Source organism: Dipodomys merriami, unplaced genomic scaffold (genome assembly GCF_024711535.1).
Source record: "Dipodomys merriami isolate MVZ:Mamm:240054 unplaced genomic scaffold, mDipMer1.0.p SCAF_30, whole genome shotgun sequence".
NCBI lineage: Eukaryota > Metazoa > Chordata > Mammalia > Rodentia > Heteromyidae > Dipodomys > Dipodomys merriami.
In genome coordinates this window covers 15,613,567-15,630,957 of record NW_027204493.1, presented here as the reverse complement: position 1 = coordinate 15,630,957, position 17,391 = coordinate 15,613,567, and the positions used below count along the sequence as shown (strand labels likewise).

The 17,391-nt window shown below is 41.8% G+C and overlaps 1 protein-coding gene across 3 annotated transcripts; it reads right to left on the bottom strand.

Annotated features, from left to right (window-relative positions):
• Positions 1 to 5,272: 5,272 nt before the first annotated feature.
• On the bottom strand, positions 5,273 to 16,436 carry Setd9 (SET domain containing 9). 3 transcript variants are annotated; one of them, XM_070041200.1, is made up of 6 exons: positions 16,333 to 16,436; positions 14,174 to 14,541; positions 12,357 to 12,480; positions 12,022 to 12,137; positions 9,067 to 9,172; positions 5,273 to 5,513 (listed from the first exon to the last, which is right to left on the bottom strand). In XM_070041200.1, the coding sequence occupies exons 1-6, from the start codon at positions 16,428 to 16,430 to the stop codon at positions 5,426 to 5,428; spliced, it is 900 nt and encodes a 299-aa protein (XP_069897301.1). In that variant the 5' UTR covers positions 16,431 to 16,436; the 3' UTR covers positions 5,273 to 5,425. The 3 variants fall into 3 exon arrangements, with proteins under 3 accessions (XP_069897301.1, XP_069897300.1, XP_069897302.1); XM_070041199.1 differs by lacking the exon at positions 9,067 to 9,172; XM_070041201.1 differs by lacking the exon at positions 9,067 to 9,172 and having other exon boundaries at positions 14,198 to 14,541.
• Between the last annotated feature and the right edge of the window lie 955 nt (positions 16,437 to 17,391).

Sequence of the window (17,391 nt, the reverse complement as noted above, 5' to 3'; positions counted from 1 at the left end):
TAATCTTTTTAAAAAATCATACTGGTCAACGATAATTTAGTTTATCCGGAGGTGGTTGGCTTGCGGAAGCATGGTCTACAAAGCCCAGGATATTGGCACTCGATGGTTTACATTTTGGGACACCTCTTAAGTTTGTAGCACTGCAGTTCAAAGTGTTCTTATTTAGAGGGACTTATAGAATTTATGCATAATGCAGTAGAACCTTGAAGAATATTTAAGCTATATGTTTAGCTTAAACAGTTGGCAAGAAAAATGTGAGTTCCTATCTGAAATAGGATGGTACGTTGCCACTTTTAAATTTTAAAAAGTGTTAGACGTTCAGATGCATCTCAAACTCGTCTTTTTTTTTTATTCTAAATATTTGTGAATAAGAAGACATTTGGCCATTTTTTTTCTCGATTAGACATGCTTCTTTAAGTTATAAGGTGAATCCAACTATATGTAATACAGTATTAGGATATAATAAGCTTTGCTTTTATAGTACAGTTAAGACAATTACCTTTTTTTGCACCACCTTCATTAAAGCTTTTGATTTTTTTACTAGTTTTGTTGCTTTGCAAAATACTTAAATGTTTGTCTGCATTGCTAATATTTGTTTAAGTCGCTTCAAGGTTGTGCTGATGAGTAGATAGGATATAGTGGTCTTACTGACCAAAAGGGAGGGTATTTATTATACAAACTGTGAACTGCAATGACATCCCTAGTTTTGGATGATGCATATTCTTAATTTTCTTTGCAGCATTTTAATGAAGATTGCTTTGAAGTGTTTACGCAGTAGTACATTTACTATAAAATTTAGTTTTAGCCCAGTGGACAAAAAGTAGTTAAATTAATAACTTAAAATCAGTCTCTAATTTATACATCTAAAGTCTAGTATTGTATGCACACAGTAAATAATGGGTAGCCTGGGTTCTGTGTGGCCTTCTGACATTTTTATCCAAGTTGTCAGCTTCTCATTGCTGTGTTGTGCTAAACTTTGATTCTTATTTCCTTTGTTAAATGTCAATATACTTTCTATAAGTTAGTAAGATACTGGCCATAATCTTCCATTGTTATAACTTTAACTTTTACTCTGGGTTTACAGTAGCTGGTCTGTATAAATAATTTACACAAAGATGACTGAATGCTAATACCAGTTGCACTTAAATGAACATGCCCATTCTCATTAGCTGATGCAGTAATATATTCAGTTTATCTATGCATTGCTGGGATCTTGATAGAAGATGGAAACAGTGTTTCTTATCTAAAGTTTGGATTATCAGCAAGTTGAATGGACACTTTAGTTATTTAAATAGATTTTTGACCAAAATCCAGAAAATGATATGAGAGAAAAATTAATTCCAGCTAGTTTGTTAGATTTTTTAAATGCCAATCTGATTTTTAGCCTCTTAGAGAGTGCTAAACTAGCTGGTAACGTTTACTTTTAATTCCTTGTTAAAATGAGGCAATAATTTGCAAGATTTTTGTATATATGTGTAAATTCTTCATATCTTTTTAGATCTAATTCAATATTTTCTGACTACTTCTGCCATGTATAATACCATTTTTGTGCATGCTTGATGTGGCATTCATAAATTGTACCACTATGACTTTATCCATGTAAAATAGCTATTTATTGAATTTTCTTTTAAAAGCTGGATTTACTGGGGGGTTTTGTATCTGTTTAAACATCCTAACAGAATTTGTTACTGTTTATTAAAAGAATTGCGTTTGAAAGCATGAAATCTTATTTGCAATCATATGAAGAAATAATGCCTTTATTATTAAGCGTTAAGCACAATTCTTATAACAAACTGTGATAAATTCTTTTGTGTTTTTTTTTCCTTTGCCGCATTATTTTCATATGAACAAACCAAAAATTCATGGTGAGCAGTTGCAGTGTTGGCTGATACATCTTCTGTGTACAGGGAATTTGAAGAGGACAGTGGATTCATTTAGAAGTGTAACTGGTGCTGTGATTATAGCAATACTTTTATTTTGTTAGTTGTACTTCATCTTTTTCAAGCTAGCTTTTTAACTGTTTAGTTTTCCTCTTGTCATGGTCAACTGCTGAATTTACTTGAAGGATGTAGAATACTGTTGGAAAAATACTAAAGTCTGTATGATTAGGTCAAAGAATTGTGCAATCATTTCCTTTTTAATTTTAAAAATTGAGGGTCATAAATATTTGACAGCATCAGACCTAATAGATCGTAGTAATACTATTTAATTTAACCAAAGTCTAGTAAATATTTCAACTTTGAATGTAAACTAACAAATAAACCTGACCACCAAGAGATTGTTTGCTCAGAGTTTCAAAGCACATTGTCTACAAATGAAAATTGAAATAATTTATAAAAATATTGACATTACTATGTTTTTTAAAAAGTTCCTAATTTTTCACTAAAAGGAGGAAACTTAGTTTTATTGTTAAATATCGTAGATATTAATATTCCTCTTAGATGACCAGTGATTCCAATTGTCCCAGTTTGAAATAAGTACCCTGTAAGTATGAGATAAATTAGTGACAATCAGAACAAGTTTTAGTATCCGATGTTCAAGAGGAAGTTGCTATTGTTGCATTGATTTTAATATTTGTACATAAACACTGATTTTTTTTGAGCATTATTTTGTATTTGTTGTACTTTAATACCTGGTGTACAGTTCCAGAAATAAAAATCTGGAAATCTTTTTTTTCTTGGTTTGTGTGACTACTTGCCAGAACATTTTTAAATGAACCTTAATCTATTCCAAGTTAATAGATTCTGTATCAGTTTAAACTGGTGGTAGATGTGCTGAGTGAGTGATAGGTAAGTAATAAGGTTAGTAATTTTTTCTTATATCCTCTATAATAGTTTTCAATCTAAAAATTGTAATCCTCCCAAAGTGAAGATTTTAGTTTAACTCAAGCAACGTTTACTGAATGTTATATTTCAAATACTGTTCTAGGCAACTTAGGACAGTTTCTAAAATTTGATCAGATACTAAGATTTAAGACTAGTATTGCCAGTTTTACAATCAATTACTCTCATATTGTTTCATAACTAGTCCTATCTTTCCTACACCTTCATCTTTTTATGCTAAAAGTCTTAATCATGTCATGTTTTTGTCCCAGTATTTCATTTGCCATGACTAGAACTTTGTCCAGTTCCATTTTTCATTACAGATATCAGACTACACATAATATCCAGGAAAAGAAAGTTAAAACCTCAACTCTTCTGCCTTACCTGTTGTCAACCAAATCCCTTCATTCTTGAGATGTGTGCAGAAGCATAATTTTGAATACAGCCTAGAGTGCCGTTAAGTATCTTATAAGAGAGACATAGTACTTCGGGCTTTAGGATAGGGAGAAGCCTTGTGGGAGCAGAGTAATGTCTGGTGACTTCCAGAGACATCCTGGCCACAATGACTTAACTGGCTTCTCAGTTTCCACTCCAGGAATATCCTAGCGCACATTTTCTACAATGAGCCTTTGGTCATCAGTGCTATCAAGGAAAAAGGAAGCAAAATGGGGAGAATGTGATAAAAGGGGGCTGTTAAGGTGGTTGAACAAACCTACGTAGAAGCAGAAAAGGAGAGAAGAGCGCCCAGCAGGTCAGTGCACTGAGGCAGGTTGAAGGCACAGCTACGAGTAAAAGTAAGCAAAAGGGAAAGTCACAGATGAGATCTGAAGGAGGGAGCCAATGTAGATGAAGGGCTTCAACATTCATTGCATAAGAGTTCTAAGAGGGGATGTGTCAAGATCTGATTTTGAATCACTTATTCTGTAAAGGGTAGAAGTGGAGACAGGAAAGTCAGGAAGCTATTAAAATTGCAACACATGGTGAGAAAAGCTGATGGGATAGCAGCAAAAAATGGTCAGAACCTGATTGTAAAGGTTCCATGAGGATTTAAGGCGGGGAGGGGGAGTAAGTAACACCTTCCTATCCAAAGTCGAACTGAGGGTTGAATCAGTAGGTAGAGATGAGTATAGCTGTTACTAATACAACTGGGGCAGGTGGCTTGGGGTGGCTTGCTCATATTCCACCTTTGAATTGGACTCCTGGCATGAGGCAGAACACTGCATAGGATCTTCTACTGGCAAGCAGAGTCCAAAGAGAAAGGGAAGGGTACGGGCCATGGGTGCCTCGTTCTCCAGAGACACTCATTCTTTTCCAATGAAGAAATGGGTTTAGCATTACTAAAGGAAACCCACTACACAGAAGCTTGAGACAGAATGGTTGTTCCTACCACCATATTATCCTTTAATCATATTCCCTTAAGTCTCTTGTATACCCTTCCCCCACCTGTGATGTAGAAATGTTCAACAAATAGAAAAAAAAAGATAAGCTCATATTTCCCCCTTATCCAGTTGGAATAATTATTATTATTTTCTTTTTTTGCCAGTCTGGGCTTGAACTTGGGGCTTGGGCACCGTTCCTGAGTTTCTTTGGCTCAAGGCTAGCACTGTACCACTTGGGCCACAGCATCACTGCCAGCCTTTTCTGTTTATGTGGTATTGAGGAATGGAACTAAGGGCTTCATGCATGCTAGGCAAGCACTTGACCACTAAGCCATATTTCCAGCCCTGGAATAATCTTTATACAGATACACACCAGTTTGCTCATGGCAATGCAATTGTTACTTCTGACTTTATTTTGCAAAAATAAGCTTTTACAGAAGTTTGTACACATAACTACAAGAATTACTGATGCTTGCCTAAAAAGTTTATAAATCACCACCATAGAGGTATACAAAATAAATGAAGATTGAAATTATAAATTCAAGTAGTGAGTTTTTTTTGTTTTGTCGGTCGTGGGGCCTGAACTCGACCTGGGTGCTGTCCCTCAGCTCTTCAGCTCAAGGATAGTGCTCTACCACGTGAGCCACAGCGCCACTTCCAGCCTTTTCTGTTTAAGTGGTGCTGAGGAATAGAACCCAGGGCCTCATGCATGTAAGGCAAGCAATCTACCACTGAGCCACCTTCCCAGCCCAAGTAGTTTTTTTTTTTTTTTTTGGGTCCAGTCGTGGGACCTGAACTCTGGGCCTGGGCGCTGTCCCTCAGCTCTTCAGCTCAAGGCTAGTGCTCTACCACTTGAGCCACAGCGCCACTTCCGGCTTTTATCTTTTTGCTTATGTGGTGCTGAGGAATCGAACCCAGGGCCTTGAGCATGCAAGGCAAGCGCTCTACCACTGAGCCACCTTCCCAGCCCCCAAGTAGTTTTAATAAGCCATTGTGGCTTTAGGTGAAAACCAATTAAAATTGGTATTGTGCTACAAATTTGAAGTTGTAATGAAACAAGTACCTTTTACCTTGAAATCAGAACATAAATTTAATACAATTCAAAAATTAAAGTCCCTGTTCCAATTAGGTCTCAAAATATTTGTTTGGCAGGTGACACTTAAGTGATTAACAAAAAACAGAATTAAAAGCAAGGCAGAAAAATCTAGTTTACAATTCAAGAAGTCAGCTGATAATTGTATAGTAGTTTGAAAAAAGCTCTTCTCCTTGATTGATGTCTCTAAGTGCAACAAGAACAACACATCGAAGTGGCCTGAAAAAAAAGAGAAAAGGTGGTTTATATTTTGAATATAGCCTATAAGGATGATACAAAGTTTTATCAGATTTCTTACATTTTAGTTCATGTATTCAATTTCCACAATAATTATTTTCCCTACTGCAGATACTCTAAAGCACCGAGTGTCTAGTCTGTATTTGAAGTGTGTATGTGCTCCCTCATGTGTGTGTGCACGCTCCCTCGTGTGTACGTGCTCCCTCATGTGTGTGCATGCTCCCTCATGTGTGTGTGCATGCTCCCTCGTGTGTACATGCTCCCTCGTGTGTACGTGCTCCATATTGTATGTGCTCCCTCATGTGTATACACGCTCCCTCATGTGTGTACACGCTCCCTCATGTGTACGTGCTCCCTCATGTGTGTGCATGCTCCCTCATGTGTGTGTGCATGCTCCCTCGTGTGTACATGCTCCCTCGTGTGTACGTGCTCCATATTGTATGTGCTCCCTCATGTGTATACACGCTCCCTCATGTGTGTACACGCTCCCTCATGTGTACGTGCTCCCTCATGTGTGTGTACGTGCTCCCTCATGTGTGTGCATGCTCCCTCATGTGTATGTGCATGCTCCCTCGTGTGTACATGCTCCCTCATGTGTATGTGCTCCATATTGTATGTGCTCCCTCATGTGTGTATACACACTCCCTCATGTGTGTATGTGCTCCCTGTGTACGTGCTCCATCATGTGTGTACATGCTCCCTCATGTGTGTACGTGCTCCCTCATGAGTGTGTACACACTCGCTCATGTGTACATGCTCCCTCATGTATGTGTGCATGCTCCCTCATGTGTGTGCATGCTCCCTCAAGTGCGTACACGCTCCCTCATGTGCATACACGCTCCCTCATGTGTGTACTTGTTCCCTCATGTGTACATGCTCCCTCATGTGTGTACACATTCCCTCATGTGTGTACACGCTCCCTCATGTGTGTACACACTCCCTCATGTGTGTAGTGCTCCCTCATGTGAGTACACGCTCCCTCGTGTATGTGCTCTCATGTGTGTACATACTCCCTTCATGTGTGTACGTGCTCCCTCATGTGTGTGCACATTCCCTCATGTGTGTATGTGCTGTCATGTGTTTGTGTACGCTCCGTCATGTGTGCACACTCCCTCATGTGTATGTATGTGCTCCCTCGTGTGAGTACACACTCCCTCATGTGTGTATGTGCTCCCTCATGTGTGTGCACGCTCCCTCATGTGTGGGCACACACTCCCTCAGGTGTGTGCATGCTCCCTCATGTGTGTACGTGCTCCCTCATGTGTGTGTACGTGCTCCCTCATGTGTGTGGACACACTCTCCCTCATGTGTGTGTACGTGCTCCCTCATGTGTGTGGACACACTCTCCCTCATGTGTGTGTACGTGCTCCCTCATGTGTGTGGACATACTCCCTCATGTGTGTACACGCTCCCTCATATGTGTACATGCTCCCTCATGTGTGTACATGCTCCCTCATGTGTGTACATGCTCCCTCATGTGTGAGTACATGCCCCCTCATGTGTGTGTACGTGCTCCCTCATGTGTGTACGTGCTCCCTCATGTGTACGTGCTCCCTCATGTACACGCTCCCTCATGTGTGTGTACTTGCTCCCTTATGTGTACATGCTCCCTCATGTGTGTGTACACACTCCCTCATGCTTTTACTGGGGCTGGACCTCAGGACTTTGTGCTCTTGCTAAGCTTTCTTTTCTTTTTTCTTTTTTTGGGGTCTGGTGGTGGGGCCTGAACTCTGGGCCTGGGTGCTGTCCTTCAGCTCTTCAGCTCAAGGCTAGCACTCTACCACTTGAGCCACAGCACCACTTCCGGCTTTTTTTTTTCTGCTATGTGGTACTGAGGAATCGAACCCAGGGCCTCATGCATGCTAGGCAAGCTGAGCCACCTTCTCAGTCCTTGCTAAGCTTTCCTGCTCAAGGCTGGTGCCCTACCACTTGAGCCACACTTTCACTTCCCAGTCTTTTATCTGTTTATTTATTTTAATTTTATTTCAGTGTGGGGCTTGAACTCTGGACCTGGGCACTGTCCCTGTGTTCTTCAGCTCAAGGAGAGTGCTCTATCTATCATTTGAGCTTCTTAAGTACCACTTCAGCTTTCTGGTGGTTAATTGGAGATGAGTCTCATGGACTTTTCTGCCCAGGTTGGCCTGAACTGCAATCTTTAGATCTCTGCCTCCTTAGTAGCTAGGATTACAGGCGTGAGCCACCAGTGACTGGACAGTCTGTTATTTTAAAAGACCACAAATTGCTATCAATCACCTGTTTGAAAATGTTCCTAGTGCTCCAAACATGAGTATCAGACAATTTTTGTTCTTTTAGAAGGATTATAGTTAACATTTATTAATTGGTATCTCATATTCTAAAAGATAAAAACATTATTGAAATTGGAGTTAAAAAAATGTTCTGGACAAGAAAACACTTATATATACAACTTTAAAACTGTAAATGACAGTGGCTCACACCTGCAATCCTAGCTACTCAGGAGGCTGAGATTTGAGGATCATGGTTCAAAACCAGCCCAGGCAGGAAAGTCCATGAGACTCATCTCCAGTAAGCCACTAGAGAACCAGAAGTGGTGCTGTGGCTCAAATGGTAGAGCACTCACCTTGAGCTGAAGAGCACAGGGACAGTGCCCAAGCCCAGGGTTCAAGCCCTATGACCGAAAAAAAACGAACATTGTAAATGACATCATGTGTCAGTGTACATGGGCCAAGAAAACCTAATTGTTAAAACACACAAACTCCCATAGAGACATAAAAGTTATTAAGTACAGTGATTAGTCCAAGTTTTAAATATCATTCATCTTAAAAGGGCAATTTATAGGCCTCCTATAAAATTAAGTTTGCTAGCAACTCAGTGAAATGATATAAACAGTATGTCTTCTAAGCGGGATGTGGTAGCACAAACTTGTAATCCTAGTTTTCAGGTAGGAGGATTGTGAGTTCAAGCCTGGGCCACAGAGCAAGGCCATATCTCGAAAAAAATGTGTATTTACAAACATTTTTTGTGGGAAGGAAAATAATCACTTAGAAAAGCTTTAAGGTTGATACCTGTAAAATACTGCATAAAATAAAAGTGTGTTGGAAGTGTGGCTCAAGTGATAAAGTGTCTTTCTAGAAAGCACAAAGCCAAGTTCAAACCTCAGTACCACCAAAAAACAAATTTAAAAAATATGTGCAATAACTGTCTAATAATAAACAGAATGAGATAAGTAAAAAGTTTTACTTTCAAATCAGCCTGTATTAGACTGGACTATGAGGCCAACACTCTTAAGTTCAGGCCACAGTACTGAACAAAACAATCAATCCTACTTTAAAACATTGTTTTATGAGCATAAAAATTTAAGTTACTTGTAATTTTTTTTTTTAGACAAAGTTGGGACAGAGAACTAAGGGCCTCACACATGCTGAGCAAATACTTCCCACTGAGCTACAGTCTTAGCCGTTAATTTTCTTAAAAATTAATTTTATCCCTAATTCTATACAGTTTTTTTAAGTTCAGCATACAAAAGAAGACAGGAAATGCTCTTTACAAGACTAACCTTTGTTCATTATAGTTGTAGGCAATGTTTGGAATATATTGCTTCAGTTCTATAGGGAAAACTGCAGGCATATCGAATTCCTGGTAGCAGACATTAGCTGCTCTGTCTAGAAATAGACATATAATTTTCAGAAAAGGAGCCATGGTACAAGGTCAAGGAAAAAATATTTAATTATGATCCCTGATATATGCTTTTGTAAATTATTAGAACATGGTAAAAAAAAAAACGTGACTATTATGTTATAGGCATTGTGAAGACTACATAAGTGATAAATAATACAATAAAATTAAAAAAGTAAAGTGTATGTTGACATACATATAAGCTTACATAACAAATACATGTTTCCTTGTTTATCTTTCAAATATCAGGAATTAGAGGCTCAGACAGTTATTGGTTAACAACAGGCTTCAAGTTCATGTCTCTTTAATATCAAAACCCACATGCTAACAATGTGGCCATATGATCAAACTTTTACCTATGGAAAAATCATCTTAAAAAAATAAATTTCTCACAAACAAGAGAAAGGGGATACAGTTTATGGCTAACTTATAATGCTATATAAAGAAACATAAAACAATCATTAATTTTGCTTAAAAATGCTAAAAAATATATATATCTCAGGGCTCTAGTGGCTCACATCTGTAATCTCAGCTTTTTAGTAGGCAGAGTTCTGAAGACCAGTTTGAAGCCAGTACAAGCAGACAAATCTTAGTCCAGCAAAATACTAGACTGCAGGTGTGGCTCCATTTGGTAGAGCACCAGCTGAGAGTGAAAAAGATGAGCTGAAGGTTCAAGTCCCAGACTCAGCACAAAACAACAACAAAATAAGTAAAATAAAACTTGTAGGGTTGGGAGTGTAGCTTAGTGGTACACTGCTTGCCTAGCATGCATGCATGAAGCTCTGGGTTCAATTCCTCTGTACCACATAAACAGAAAAAGCCGGAAGTGGCACTGTGGCTGAAGGGGTAGTGTGCTAGCCTCAAGCAAAAAGAAGCTCAGGGATAGTGCCCAGGCCCTGAGTTCAAGCCCCAGGACTGGCAAACAAAACAAAACAAAACAAACCTCCTAAAACACTAAAGCACAATGATCAGTGGGTCATGGAAGAGATTAGAAAGGAAATTCAAATGTTCATGCTTTTCAACAAAAATGAACACACAAACTACCAGCTCCTCTGGGACACAGCAAAGGCAGTACTCAGAGGCAAGTTTATAGCTCTGAGCTCCTACATCAACAAATTGGAGAGATCTGAAACTAGCAATTTAATGACACATCTAAACCTCCTTGAAAAAGAGCAGCAAGATAAACCCCAATCCACTAGACGGAAAGAAATAATCAAAATTAAATCAGAATTAAATGAATTAGAATCCAAAAAAATTATAGAAAGAATCAACAAAACAAAGAGTTGGTTCTTCGAAAAACTTAACAAAATTGACAGACCCTTAGCAAATCTTATCAGAAAAAGGAGAGAACACACCCAAATTAATAAACTCAGAGATGAGAATGGAAACATCACCACAGAAACAACCAAGATTCAGAACATTATAAGGGAATACTTCTCAAAACTTTATGCTAATAAGTTTGAGAACTTGACAGAAATGGACCTTTTCCTAGCAAATATTGACATGCCAAAACTAAACCAAGATGAGTTAAACCAGCTCAACAGGCCCATATCAAGCATTGAAATAGAAACAGCAATAAGAGACCTCCCAGCTAAGAAAAGTCCAGGACCAGATGGTTTTACAGCGGAATTTTACAAGGCCTTCAAAGCAGAGCTCACACCAATACTCCTCCAACTCTTCAATGAAATTGAAAGAGAAAGCTCACTACCGAACACATTCTATGAAGCCATCATAACCCTCATCCCAAAACCAGGCAGGGACTCATCAAAGAAAGAGAACTATAGACCCATTTCTTTGATGAACATTGATGCAAAACTTCTCAACAAAATTTTGGCCAATCGACTTCAACAATTCATCCAAAAAATCATACACCATGATCAAACAGGATTCATTTCAGGGATGCAAAGCTGGTTCAATATACGCAAATCAATTAATATTACTCATCACATCAACAGGAGCAAGAATAAGAACCACATGGTTATCTCAATAGATGCAGAAAAAGCATTCGACAAGATCCAACACCCCTTCATGATGAAGGTTTTGGAAAAATTAGGAATCCATGGAACATTCCTCAATACAATAAAGGCTGTATATGACAAACCTACAGCCGGCATTATACTCAATGGTGAAAAACTAAAGCCATTTCCTCTTAACTCAGGAACAAGACAAGGATGCCCACTCTCTCCACTTCTCTTCAATCTAGTATTAGAATGCCTAGCTACAGCAATAAGACAAGATGTAGACATAAAGGGGATCCAAATAGGGAAAGAAGAAATAAAACTCTCCCTCTTTGCAGATGACATGATCTTGTATTTAAAGAATCCCATAGACTCCACTCCCAAATTACTCAAGCTGATTCAAAACTTTGGCAAAGTAGCAGGTTATAAAATTAACCCCCAAAAATCAATGGCTTTTCTGTATGCCAACAATGAGAAAAGTGTGGCTGAAATTAGGAAAGCAACTCCATTTGTAATAGCCCCACAAAAAATAAAATACCTAGGAATTAACTTAACTAAAGAAGTGAAGGACCTCTATGATGAAAACTTTAAAACCTTAAAAAAGGAAATCAACACAGAACCTAAAACACTAAAGCACAATGATCAAATCATCTATTACTTATATTCACTAAAAATCATTACAAAAACAGCTGAAGATTTCCAAATAAAGTATTTCATTATTTCCCTAAATAAGCTGTGGTATCTTTCCTCAAAATGTTAGTTGTTTAAGGATTGGAATACCTGAGATGTTACTCAACTGCCTGTGACACCCAACTGGATGGCAAAGGAGAACTGGCCACTGCGACACCTCACTTCACAGCCCCAGGATGCCAACTTACAGTTAGAACAATTGTTGACATACTGTCCCACAGCCAGTGGATTATGAAGCTCTGATGTTAGCCATGTACTATCACTCATTTTTAAAGGGCCAAGTCGATCTCTCCCACTACAAGATCTGAAACAAATGGAAGCATTAAGGACTCTTCTATATCTTCAAATGGAATTTTAAAAGCTACAAACTAAATGTTAATTTTGTTTAACTTTTTTTTTTTTGTCCAATCTATCAGGCAACTGTGTTGCTACAAAACATTTTAAAGTAAAATATTGCAGATTATAATCAATATAAGTCTGGTTCTATACCCTGTAATTAAATTTGAATATGGGTACCACTCACCTGTATACAACTTTTGATATTCCTTTATCATTTCCATCAATGAGTACCCCATCCAGGCATCTAAAAATAAATGGATTTCCAATGGACTGGAAAAAGACTGGCTCATACTTCTGATATACTGTACCTATTATATAATAACATATATGACATGTAAAAACCATCAAAATCCTGATAAAGACCATTCTTTAGGAACATAAACATACAATGGAAGACTTCTATCTTCAAAAAATTCTTACTAGTGTATATTAACTGTATAAAACAATTTCACGATGACATTTTAATACATGCTCTTCCATTTAATCCTTCATCTCCAATGTGCCACATTCTCTTTGGTTATTTTCCCCTTTAAAGAGTTTGTGCTCCACAGAAATGGTGGGACAAAGGGTGAACAAATACAGTAGTGGTACTCTATAGACACTATGTTAAAAATGAACTATGCAACTTGTGGGTGCGGGAATGGGAAGGAAAAGCAAGGAGACAGTGAGGGAAGGGGTGACACTGTTCAAAAAGAAATGTACTCATTACTGACTTATGTAACTGAAACCTCTCTGTACATCACCTTTACAATAACAATAAAAAGTAAAAATTAAAGAGTTTGTGCTCCATAACGGAGTACAAACCAACGCTCCACATAACAGAACAAAACACAACTGTTTTCCATAATGGTAATATGAGCATCATATTTTAGGCTAGTTTACCAAGTTTTACATATCTTTAAAGCAGAGCGTGATTTGGCATCTGCTAAAGTGTCACTCAAAAAATGTGTTTTGTTTCTGGAGATACAGTTCAGTGGTAGAGCACCTGCCTAGCCTGAAGGGGAAGGGAGAGGAAGAAAAATGGGGAGGGAAGGGGATGGGAAGGTATAAAAAAGGGAAGGGGAGGAAAGGCATTAGATGAGTGCTTCCTAAGTGTGGAGAATGTTAATCTGTGTATTGTTTATTTTAGTGTCAGTTTGTTGGCTTGTTCTATAAAATCTTCACAGAGTCAGGTATTTGTATAGGAGGAAACTGAGATTACCTTACTTAGGGACACAAGATAAGAAAGAAGAAAAATAATTTTTTTTATGCCAGTCCTGGGTTTGAGGCTTGAACTCTGTCTCTGAGGGTTTTTTTGTTTGTTTGTTTCTTTTGCTCAAGCCCAGCACTCTAGCACTTCAGCTACAGCTCCACCTCCCAATTTTTGGGTGGTTAATTGGAGATAAAGAGTCTCACAGACTTTCTGCCAGGGCTGGCTTGAAATCACAGTCTGTAGATCTCAGTATACTGAGTAGCTAGGGTTAAAGTTGTAAGCCAAGGCACCTGGTGGAAAATAACATAGGCCTGATTCAAACATACATTTGCTGCTAAACAAAGCATGTTAGTTTAAGAAATAACATTCTATTTGAATAGCATTGTATTCAACAATTGTGCAAAGAAAGTGATTTACTTTCTACATGTAAAAACAGCAGAAGTCTTTTTCTAGTGATTTATGATTTTTTAACCCATTTATGTTAACCATAACATTTTCTCTTTTGTTTACAACTAAGACAAACTGTCTTATTCTTTAATACTAAATAACTTGTCCAAGTGAACATATTATCTTGTAAATTTGAACACTAGAAAGATTTTCTTAAAAGAAAAATTGCATTTGTCCCAGCAAATACTTCAGGATACTTTCTAACACACAACATAAAGTTAATTACCAAATTAGAATTTTAAAGGTCTGTGGAAACCTGGGTTTCCCATTCAAACTTTCACTCGAAGGATTTTAGGCCTAAGCATTAACAACTTTGATTTATCAGTATATGAAACTCTTGGTAGTACTAATTGAGCTGTTACCAGGATACATAGATACAACCGCGCCTTTTGGTACCAATCCTTTAGTAACGAAGACACCTCTTCCTGCAGAAATCAATGAACTAGTTGCTCGGGTAATACTGAAACCCAATGTCTTATAAAGAATTTCTTCTGGTTTAAAAATATTTTGCTGTTCATGTTTTGTTTCAAGCAGATTGTCCCTTGGATGCTGCATTGGCAGTAGGTCTTGATATTTTGACTTAACAGGTTCTGGAAGCATAGTCAAAATAGCTGATTGTTTACTGAACTCATTTAAGAACAGAGCCTGGAATACTTTCAGTAACGTTTCTAGGACATCTTCATCTGAGATAACTTTGTCTTTGGATTCCTCTGGAACATGTCGAAGGGTCCTGAAAATGGGGAAAGTTTCCATTCACTACCCTTCAATGGATAAAAGACAGTCCTGACGCTTTCTGGGTTATTGGCCTTAATGAACTGCAACATTCTCATCTGTTTGGAAGGCATAAACGAAGTCTAGGAAAGAATTTGGAGGGTAATCTACATGACCGAACTCCCAATATTGCTCCTGCAAGTGGCTAATATTTAATTAATACCCTGATACACCATCTCACTTCTGCAAAGAAAGTGAGGCCTGGAGATGTTAAGGAACTCGGTTGAGGTCCTAAAGCAGATGCAGAAGTGTAGCTCAGCTTTCCCTCACTACCCCCAATAGTCAAATGAATTTCTTTCTTTTTTTTTTGGTTGGTCGTGGGCCTTGAACTCTGGGCTTGGGCGCCGTCCCTGCGCTCTTCAGCTCAAGGCTAGCGCTCTACCACCTGAGCCACGGCACCACTTCCGGTTTTCTGGTGGGTGGTTAATTGGAGATGAGTCTCACGGAGTTCGTTGCCCAGGCTGGCTTTGAACCGCGATCCTCAGATCTCGGCCTCCTGAGTAGCTAGGATTACAGGCGTGAGCCACCGGCGCCCGGCCAAGTGAATATTTTCACGTTGAGAATTCAACTAGAGAACACAATCGGAGGCGAGCAGTGTCAGAGGCCGAGGTAAGGTAACCTTCCATCTTTTGCTGTATCTCCTCCTGCGAGTACTGTTTTACTGACTTTTGTTTCCAGACCGTATTACTTTTTTTTTTATAAGAGTGGTATTTTTACTATGAACAGGACGGAAGCTTCTGGGTGGTTTTGGGGGGCTGGGGTCTAAGGTAATGGTGCACCCGAGTGCACGTTCCTGTGGCTCGGAAGCTTTGGCCACGACCTCTGTTTTCCCCAGGTTTTCAGAACCCGGCCTCGCGCAGAGGGCTGCCGCTGGGGCGGGCACGCTGCTGCTGACCTCCTGCAGATGGCTGGGACCGTGCCACCCGCGACACTGGCCCTAAGCCCCTCGGCCAGCCGGGCCCACCCCAACCAGAGGCCCAGCTCCCGGCGGCGCGGCCAGGCCTCCCGCGGCAGGTTTCCACCCACAGCAGCTCCACGCGGCTGTTCCGTCTCCGCCGAGCTGAGGCGCTCTCGCCACACAAATCACTTCCACCGAGTGGGAAAACAAGCCTCGGCTCACTCAGAGCCAAGGCTCCCCCTTCCGCGCAGAAAGTCTCCTAGTTCTGCAGGGCCCCAGCGAGCGTAGACAGCCGAAGACACACCACGAGCCTCCACGCAGCGGACCACCAGGTTTGTGAGGACCGCGCCGCGCGGTGCACTCTGGGAAGAGGCCCCAGGCCCCGCCCACCTAAGGCCCGCGCCCGCTTCCAGACCTCAGCTTGCCAAAGGGTCTACGAGCCACAGCCCAACCCGACGAAAGCCCCGCCCATCCAGCTCCAACCTGCCTCAGGCCCCGCCCACGACGCTAACCCCTCCCCCCTCAGCCCTCGCCCATCACTGCCCCGCCCGCTACACTGCCTCAGGCTCCGCCCCCTGGAGCCGCTCCGCCCCCTGGAGCCGCTCCGCCCCCTGGAGCCGCTCCGCCCCCTGGAGCCGCTCCGCCCCCTGGAGCCGCTCCGCCCCCTGGAGCCGCTCCGCCCCCTGGAGCCGCTCCGCCCCCTGGAGCCGCTCCGCCCCCTGGAGCCGCTCCGCCCCCTGGAGCCGCTCCGCCTGACGCTATTCGGGGGCGTCAGGTTCCGCCGTCCGCAGCCGCGTAGCCCGGGCTGTCAGGCGGAGGGAAGGCACTAGGTTGGCTGCCCGGCCCTCTCACCTCGGGTTGTGGCTGAGGTTCAGTGCGATCCAGGGGACAAAACGGTACTTGTATCGGTGCCATCGCTGCCACAGCGCCCGCAGCAGGCGGCCCGGCATGGCGGCGCGGTGACGCGGGGGGCGTGGGAGAGGCGGGGCGCAGGCCCCGGCCCGCCCGGCCGGGGGAGGAGCGGCGGCCGCGCGTCCCGCCCCCCAGCGGAGGCCTCGCCGGGCTCCGGTAGCCAGCGCCGGCCCTCTCGCGTGTGGACCCCAGCTCGCCGGATGAGGAGTGGAGCCGCGGGGGCCCTGGTCTCCTCGCCGGTCCCCCGTGTGCGTTCTCTCCGCGGGCTCCCGCCTTGGCTGGGCGCCCTGCCCTGGGCGTGCGTCCGAAGAGGGCACCGCTGAGCGTCGTCCCTAATTGGTGCGCGGAGGCCTGCCTGCCGGCCCCGTCCTCCGCCCCTCCTGCGTGGCCTGGCCGCCTTCCAGAACAGGCTTCAGCTCCTCCCCCACCGCGGCCCGCCTTCCAGAAAGTTACCGTGCGGGAGGGGGGCGTGTCCGCGAACACGTAGGACGCGGTGACACCCACTTTTCACCCTGTTTTGCCTCTTCCCAGACACTCGAAAGGCCATACCGCAGATGCAGAGTGTGTTTTAGAAGGAGCTTTACTCAGGCAGAATTGGCACACGATAAACTGCACTGCGCTAGCGCCTGTGCCTGTGCTGGGGCTTGAACTCGGGGCCAGTGGGCTGTCCCTGAGCTTTCCTGCTCGAGGATAGCCATCTACCACTTGAGCCACAGCTTCTCTTCTGGCTTTTGGGTGCTTAATTGAAGTTGAGTCTCACAAACTTTGCACTCTGAGCTGGCTTCGAACTTCCGTCCTCAGATCGCAGCCTCCTAAGTAGCGAGTATTAATAGGCATGTGCCACGGGTGCCCAGCCTTGTTAAAAAAAATTTTTTTTTTGGACATACATACACATCTGAAAAACTTTCACCATAATGGAGATAGTGAATATATCTATCACTCCCCAAAGGCCCCTTCTGATTGCCTTCCATCCAACCCCTCTGGATAGCCCCAAATAAC

Excerpts from the sequence above, each read along its gene's own strand:
- Setd9 (XM_070041199.1), bottom strand. The coding sequence starts at position 16,430 with ATGCCGGGCCGCCTGCTGCGGGCGCTGTGGCAGCGATGGCACCGATAC. Across the intron at positions 12,138-12,356 it reads ATATCAAAAGTTGTATACAG|ATCTTGTAGTGGGAGAGATC; the intron begins GTGAGTGGTACC and ends CATTTGTTTCAG. Across the intron at positions 5,514-12,021 it reads TGTCAACAATTGTTCTAACT|GCCACTTCGATGTGTTGTTC; the intron begins GTAAGTTGGCAT and ends CTTTTTTTTCAG.